The sequence below is a fragment of the Nematostella vectensis genome, chromosome 2 (assembly GCF_932526225.1).
Source record: "Nematostella vectensis chromosome 2, jaNemVect1.1, whole genome shotgun sequence".
Taxonomy (NCBI): Eukaryota; Metazoa; Cnidaria; class Anthozoa; order Actiniaria; family Edwardsiidae; genus Nematostella; species Nematostella vectensis.
The window spans coordinates 6,782,010-6,790,221 of NC_064035.1; the positions used below are offsets into that span (position 1 = coordinate 6,782,010).

The following is an 8,212-nucleotide window of genomic DNA, read 5'->3' on the forward strand; positions in this document are numbered from 1 at the left end:
GTGTTTTACATTTTTATTTGTTAATTTTACTACTTATGGCAATAAAAAAATTGAGTATTGCGCGGCTGCTAAGTAGGAGGCGCGGCTGCTAAGGGTTTATTCGGCCCGTGATCGGATCGAGCCTCATCAAAAATTTCGCGTCTTCCTATAGATACCAGAATACGGCTTAGAATGACTTCACTCTATAGTTGATGAACACTTAAGGCACTCTCCTTAGCTCTCTGCCCTGATGGACTGGCTTTGAGATAACTGTGGTTCGGATCAAGAAACTTCGGACTACTCCAAACATTTGCGACGTGGCATCGCTCTTGACTCACATAAGCACCCGCATTTTGTGTCTAAAATATTTTGGTTCTCCGCCCAGTCACCATGGCTTCCAGGCGGATTTTCAATATAATCGTTTTGACGTCGACATTCTGGTTTTCTGTCACAGTTCTGGTCTTGATGTTTACGAGTGAGGTTACAAGGGATTCACTTACGATGCTCAACGCTCCTGTAATATCTGACACTAAGAATCAATACATGATTCACGCTGGTGTTCAACCGCTTCAACCGCTACATAAGCACATTAAATACCCTTGGGAGAAAGACGAGAACAAGGACATAAATAGGGGGCTAATCGTCAGCGCTGCTAACGCTATGATCGGCGTTTTTCCTCGCAAGTATAAAGGCGGAAATAGAAAAGTGTATGATGCTTCTATAGGGAAGATGAGAAATACGCATCAGCTCGGAGGTGGAGGAAAACCCGCTTTTCTAGAATCAGAAGAGAATAAAAAACTGGCGGAGAAATACTTTGCTAACCATTCTTTCAATTGGTTACTAAGTGATAAAATTTCTCTGGATCGAACATTAGACGATGTGCGAAGTGAAAGGTTAGTTACATAAGTTGCAGTATGCTAGCTTGGTTGGTTGAACACAGTCAATAGTCCCCCGTGGTGAAATCATTTTACGCTAATACTGTAACTAGATGCTATAACGATTAAAAGATAGTCATAGTGTCAAAGTTTTTTCTCCAAGCATGGTTAAAACACCCGGTCTATTACGAATAGCAGTTTTCTTCATCTGGGATTCATGGTTATTGTTCTACCATTCACTTGTTGCAATATTAATTGTTAGTGCTTGATATTTTGTTAAAAGCTGGATTTTACTACGCTGTGTCTACTTGCACGGCTCCCGGTAAAGGAGGAAAAAAAACTAGCTGCATGGCTGTCTCCGTCAGTAGCGTTTTTACTACTGACGGAAGTGGACACATCAGATGCTTAGACCAATATTAAAGATTGTGTGATAAAAGAGGAAAAGGAAAATTATTTCAGTTTATTCTAAATTTAGTCAAGTTGTTGTAATTTATCCAAAGTTATCAGAACAAAGTGTTGATTAGCTAGTATTGAGATTTTTTGTTTTGAGCTATTGTATTTCATTATATTTTTCAAACTCTTCTTATTTTCAATACATAGGAAATGAATTCTCTGTAGTGTTAATATAATCGAAAAGGGATATCCAATTTGACATGATTACCACTTGTTTTTCATTTTTCCTGCATTTCTTATTTGTCTCAGCAAAACCCCTAAAAACTAAAGCTCTCAAAATCCCACTCCAAGTTTCTATCAGCTGAAACCCTAAAGGAACCATCTGGGCAGCTGTTTAATAATGTCAGTCACATTGAATGACAACATCCTCTGTCATTTACACTTTCTGTTCCTGTATTTGTCTTATACTCTGAAAATGAGTTGTTGTAGTACTTTTGCTTCAACTAACTCACTAAAAAAACAGTTTATTATCATCATTTTGTTTTGATGTTTAAATAAAATGGTAATTTTTTTTTTTACTTTTTCAGATGTAAAGCCAAACACAACACATACCCAGCAAAGTTGCCTACTACGAGCGTCATTATCTGTTTTCATAAAGAAAGGTTATCAGTTTTATTACGTACAGTCCATAGTGTGATAAATAGAACCCCACCAGAGTTACTGGCAGAGGTTATTGTTGTGGATGACTTCAGCCAAGATGGTTAGTAATAAAAGTGTAATGATATATGACTCTCAGCTTTTTCTAGTTTTCAACAGGGGAGGGAGAATTATTTAATATCATGTTGTTAGGTAAAATTTTAAGGCAAAATTTAGAGTTATTGGCTGTGTCACACAAAAATATTATGGATTACAATTAAACATGAAGTCAAGTTTGACAAGAGAAAAATAAAAAACACAGTATCGAAGAAACAAAGATGTGATGGAAAAGATAACAAGGCGAAAGCCCCAACTGAAATAGTTCCTGTTTTAAGTAACAAAACATATAAAAATCCTAATGCAGGAATTGCTTACATTAATGCCTAGTGCACACTAGCAACACAACAACATGGGCGCGCGCACTATGTTTAGCCCGACATAACGACATGGACATAATGACAAAACTGAGAAAAATTATGTTTGTTCTCTTTTTCCATTATGTCCATGTCGTTATGTTGTAGAAAAGAGTGCGCACGCCCATGTCGTTATGTCGATATGCCGCTAGTGTGCACTAGGCATTAAATGCATTTTACATATTGTCTTCTTACCTTGTTGTTTTTTTCAGGGTTTTCTCTTGCTTTATAGAAAGCTGCTATTTCTTTACTCAAAATTATCATGTTTCTTTTTAGTTTTCTACTTTGTCTTTCTTAGTCCTATATCTGAACTGTTTCAGCCAAATTGGGGAAGCCATTAGATGACCACGTTGCTCAATTCACCAAGGTGAAAGTCCTGAGGATGAAAAAGAGAGAGGGCCTTGTTCGCGCTAGACTCCAAGGAGCCAACACAGCCAAAGGTGATGTCCTGACCTTCCTTGACTCCCACTGTGAAGCCACACCTGGATGGGCTGAACCCTTGCTGGCAAGGATTGCTGCAGATAGGAGAAATGTGGTGTGCCCAGCTATTGAGGTCATAAACGCTGACACCTTCGCTTATCAAGGCTCTACAAATGCTGACCAGAGAGGGGGGTTTAGTTGGGATCTGTTTTTTAAGTGGAAAGGCATCCCTCCTGAAGAACAAAAGCTAAGAAATGATGACTCAGACCCCATTAGGTGAGTGTTGTGGTGTAAACACTTTATTAAAAAAAATACATTGCCACATTGACATTGTGTTAAGGGAGAAGTTTGATCATGTGTTCTATAACAATGAGGGCAACTTCAAGTTTGCTTTGATCAAGGTTTCCAAAAAAAGACTGCTTGCCCCTTGCCTGTGTTTTTTATTTTATTTTTATTATTCTGCCACAGGAATTTATCCAAGACAAGACATTTAAGCCCTCAGTCTCCTTGTAAATGTCTGACAGTCCTTCTCCAAGTGTGATGTTTTATGTTTCTTTTCCACAGGACTCCCACAATGGCTGGTGGTCTTTTCTCCATACATCGCCAGTACTTCTTTGACATTGGTTCTTATGATGAGGAGATGGATATCTGGGGTGGGGAAAACCTGGAATTGTCTTTCAGGGTAAGATCATACTAAATGCAAATAAAGATATGCATTTAACCAAGGGCTGAGGGAGTGGGTGCTTACACCCTCTTAAGCTTCCAAAAAGCTGCTTGAATATAGGACAAATTGTAAGAATTTACACTTTGTACACATTTACACTGTATAGTATCTTTCACTTTTTCACACATCTTTTCTTGCCTCCCTTAACCCTGTATACAGTGTAGTATTTGTCCATCTCTTATTTCCCTTCAACAACTCCTGGCCACTCCTATGCATGTGTGTACCAAGGGAGATTCCAGGGGTACAAAGCTTTCTCCTTTTTATCTAATGAATATGACGGGTTTTTTTTTCCTGAAATTCATGGATAGAAATAGAGAACAATCCTTTCTTCCATTTACCAGGTTTGGATGTGTGGTGGGCGACTAGAGATCGTAACATGTTCGCGGGTTGGGCATGTTTTTCGCAAATATACCAGTCCCTACAAATTTCCTGATGGAGTAGAGAGGACCCTCACCAAGAATTTCAACCGCTTGGCTGAGGTTTGGATGGACGAGTATAAAGATCTCTACTACAACAAAAAGCCACAGGCTAAAAATAGTGATTATGGTGATATCAGCAAACGTTTGGAACTCAGGAAAAGGCTAAAATGCAAGAGCTTCAAGTGGTATATCAATAACATCTATCCTGACGTGCAAATGCCAGAGCTGGACCCACCAGCTCGGGGAGAGGTGAGAATGCTTCTTTCCTGTTTTTGTATTTAAAGATGCCATTTCCAGGGGGGCCTGAAGCATGCACAAGATTTGGGAAGAAGTCTAAGTATTTTGGAGAGATGGAATGTGTTGGTGGTGAAAAACTTTATTGGCATTTTGTTCTTTACATTTTTCCCAGCTGGAGCTGGTTTTTCAGCTAATTTTCAGGCTGAAAATAAATTGTGTTAGTTCGGGAAAAATGTAAATAAATATTGCATGAAAAGACAAAAGCTGGGAGGCCATTGGATTATCCCCATACAGTGAACAGAAGAATCCAGACAGCTCTTTGGGAGGCTAAGAGCTAGCGAAATGACTCAAAAATGCTATCTGGCTAACAATGAAGCCCAAACTAAGTTCAGATTAACAGCTTGAGTTATCCAAGTTTGAGCTATAGCAATCAATTTTTTTCAAGGTCCGCAACCCTTCTAGTAACCAGTGCCTGGATTCACTTGGTGCCAAGCCGGAGCATAATGCACGTGTTGGAATTTATACCTGCCACGGCCAGGGAGGGAACCAGGTTAGTAAATACATGCCAAGTACTAACTACTCTTTGTTCACCACCTTAAATCTTTTGTTATACTCATCACCATAGGCTACTCCCAGCTAGTTTAACAACTAGTTATCCACAGACCAAAGCCGCCAGGAATTGTCAGGCTTAGTCACCTACTGTAGTGCGTCGTTGGTTCAAGTCTCTGGAACAATACTTTGGCACCAGAGCTTGAACATGCCTCAGTTTCTGACAAGCCAAGCTAACTCAAGCTTGCTGTTTGGACCTTGACGCAAGGGTTGGATTGTGTTCGCCAACTACGAACTTACCAGATAATATCTGAGAAACCAAGCAGGTCCATAAACTTACTGTAGCAATGTAGTAACAGCAAAAGCTGAGGGTTGCAAATATTTTGCCAAAAGGTGGGGTTACAAATCAACATAGATCCGCACCTTTATTCCTTTCTCAGCATTAGGGTGGATAGCATGAAAGTAGCCTGGCTCTATTTGGTTGGATTAGAAAGGTTTTGCTTTGATGACTAATCACTCTCTATTTTGTTTTAGATGTTCATTTTATCGTCTAAAGGAGAACTCATTTTTGAGGAGGAGAACTGTTTCGATGTATCTAAGACTCATCCTGGGGCCCCTGTGGAGCTGATGAAATGTCACGGCATGCGTGGGAACCAGGAGTGGAAACACGACCGGGAAAAGGTAAAGATCACACAGGCCTGTGCTGACTGATTGATGTCCCTCGTGACATCAAATCACTTGCGTGGTCAGACCCTGAACTGACCATCTCATCTTCTTGTACCCTCCCCTCTAGGGCACACTAATGCACTTTACGACACAACAGTGTTTGGATAGAGGATCTCCTAGCGACCAGTATGCCGTCATGAACCCGTGCGACGGACGTGAGTCCCAGAGATGGGTGTTCTCGCACTACAGGCAACCCAAATAGAGTCACGCATCCATACCCCATTCAAGCATTTGTTGATCCGACACGCATCTACCCCCTCCGTCAGATCCTTTAGATCTCTGGAAGATGGCAATCGACAACTGTACAAAGGCATGTCTCTACAGATCAAGTCATTTTTAACCATGTGGAAGTCTCCAAACAGCCTAGCCTGTGTTGGTCCTACCTCCACAGATAGACGCTCGTCTATAGATAGCAACACCGTCGTGGAATGCCTCCCCTGCAGCCCTGCGCGCCATGACCTTTGATGCCCCTATGACTCGTACCCAGATTCTAACGAGGGAAAAAGAGTCAAAAGCAAAGCATCATGGGCAGGTCGAAGAAAATCCCTTTTTCATCTTGCCCGTGATGCGTTTTTACGCTCTGGCGACTGGGTACGAGTGTGATGTTAATCAAGTAATGGTAACCAGGTCGTTATGACTTGCCCTCTATGAAATGCACTTTCGTCCCTCTAGGAATAAATAACTTAAAATTATAAAGAAAATTTTAAAAGTAATCTAGTTGAAAGACAGTCCCCCTCGCAGCCGTTCTGGACTCCTCAGCTGGAACTGGAGCTCAAGCACCGCCTAGCGTGACGAGTCCAACTTGAGCTCAAGCACCGCCTAGCGTGACGAGCCCAACTTGAGCTCAAGCACCGCCTAGCGTGACGAGTCCAACTGGAGCTCAAGCACCGCCTAGCGTGACGAGCCCAACTTGAGCTCAAGCACCGTCTAGCGTGACGAGTCCAACTGGGACTCAAGCACCGCCTAGCGTGACGGGTCCAACTTGAGCTCAAGCACCACCTAGCGTGACGAGTCCAACTTGAGCTCAAGCACCGCTTGGCGTGACGAGTCCAACTGGAGCTCAAGCACCGCTTGGCGTGACGACTCCAACTGGAGCTCAAGCACCGCCTGGCGTGACGAGTCCAGACCGGCTGCTAGGGGGACTATTTTAAAGTACAAATTAATATTCTGCAGCTATTTGGTACAAAATCTGAGTGTCTAAAAATAATTGATATATTTTATGAATTTTATAAGACAGTTTAAAAAGTTTGTAAAAAAAACGAGACAAATAAAAAGACCACAAATAATATGTGTGGAATGGTATATTTCTATCAAGGTGATCTATTCGATCAAGGTGTAGTTACAGTAGGAAGAACCGCGAAGAACATTCGATCAAGGTGTAGCTACAGTAGGAAGAACCGCGAAGAACATTCGATCAAGGTGTAGCTACAGTGAGAAGAACCGCGAAGAACATTCGATCAAGGTGTAGCTACAGTAGGAAGAACCGCGAAGAACATTCGATCAAGGTGTAGCTACAGTAGGAAGAACCGGGAAGAACATTCGATCAAGGTGTAACTACACTAGGAGAAACCGCGAAGAACATTCGATCAAGGTGTAGCTACACTAGGAGAAACCGCGAAGAACATTCGATCAAGGTGTAGCTACAGTAGGAAGAACCGCGAAGAACATTCGATCAAGGCGTAACTACACTAGGAAAAACCGCGAAGAACATTCGATCAGGGTGTAGCTACAGTAGGAAGAACCGCGAAGAACATTCGATCAAGGCGTAACTACACTAGGAGAAACCGCGAAGAACATTCGATCAGGGTGTAGCTACAGTAGGAAGACCCGCGAAGAACATTCGATCAAGGTGTAGCTAGAGTAGGAAGAACCGCGAAGAACAATCGATCAAGGTGTAGCTACATTAAGAAGAACCGCGAAGAATATTCGATCAAGGTGTAGCTACAGTAGGAAGAACCGCGAAGAACATTCGATCAAGGTGTAGCTACAGTAGGAGAAACCGCTAAGAACATTCGATCAAGGTGTAGCTACAGTAGGAAGACCCGCGAAGAACAATCGATCAAGGTGTAGCTACATTAAGAAGAACCGCGAAGAATATTCGATCAAGGTGTAGCTACAGTAGGAAGAACCGCGAAGAACATTCGATCAAGGTGTAGCTACAGTAGGAGAAACCGCGAAGAACATTCGATCAAGGTGTAGCTAGAGTAGGAAGAACCGCGAAGAATATTCGATCAGGGTGTAGCTACAGTAGGAAGACCCGCGAAGAATATTCGATCAGGGTGTAGCTACAGTAGGAAGAACCGCGAAGAACATTCGATCAAGGCGTAACTACACTAGGAGAAACCGCGAAGAACATTCGATCAGGGTGTAGCTACAGTAGGAAGACCCGCGAAGAACATTCGATCAAGGCGTAACTACACTAGGAGAAACCGCGAAGAACATTCGATCAGGGTGTAGCTACAGTAGGAAGACCCGCGAAGAACATTCGATCAAGGCGTAACTACACTAGGAAAAACCGCGAAGAACATTCGATAAGGGTGTAGCTACAGTAGGAAGAACCGCGAAAAACATTCGATCAAGGCGTAACTACACTAGGAGAAACCGCGAAGAACATTCGATCAAGGCGTAGTTACAGTAGGAAGAACCGCGAAGAACATTCGATCAAGGTGTAGCTACACTAGGAGAAACCGCGAAGAACATTCGATCAGGGTGTAGCTACAGTAGAAAGACCCGCGAAGAACATTCGATCAAGGTGTAGCTAGAGTAGGAAGAACCGCGAAG

At 42.3% G+C, this 8,212-nt stretch overlaps 1 protein-coding gene across 1 annotated transcript; it reads left to right on the forward strand.

Moving 5' to 3' along the window:
- Positions 1-79: 79 nt before the first annotated feature.
- LOC5517907 (polypeptide N-acetylgalactosaminyltransferase 13) lies at positions 80-6,717 on the forward strand. Its single transcript, XM_032362483.2, has 8 exons — positions 80-872; positions 1,835-2,007; positions 2,677-3,052; positions 3,341-3,458; positions 3,842-4,168; positions 4,602-4,706; positions 5,240-5,386; positions 5,499-6,717. The coding sequence occupies exons 1-8, from the start codon at positions 370-372 to the stop codon at positions 5,631-5,633; spliced, it is 1,884 nt and encodes a 627-aa protein (XP_032218374.1). The 5' UTR covers positions 80-369; the 3' UTR covers positions 5,634-6,717.
- Positions 6,718-8,212: the final 1,495 nt, after the last annotated feature.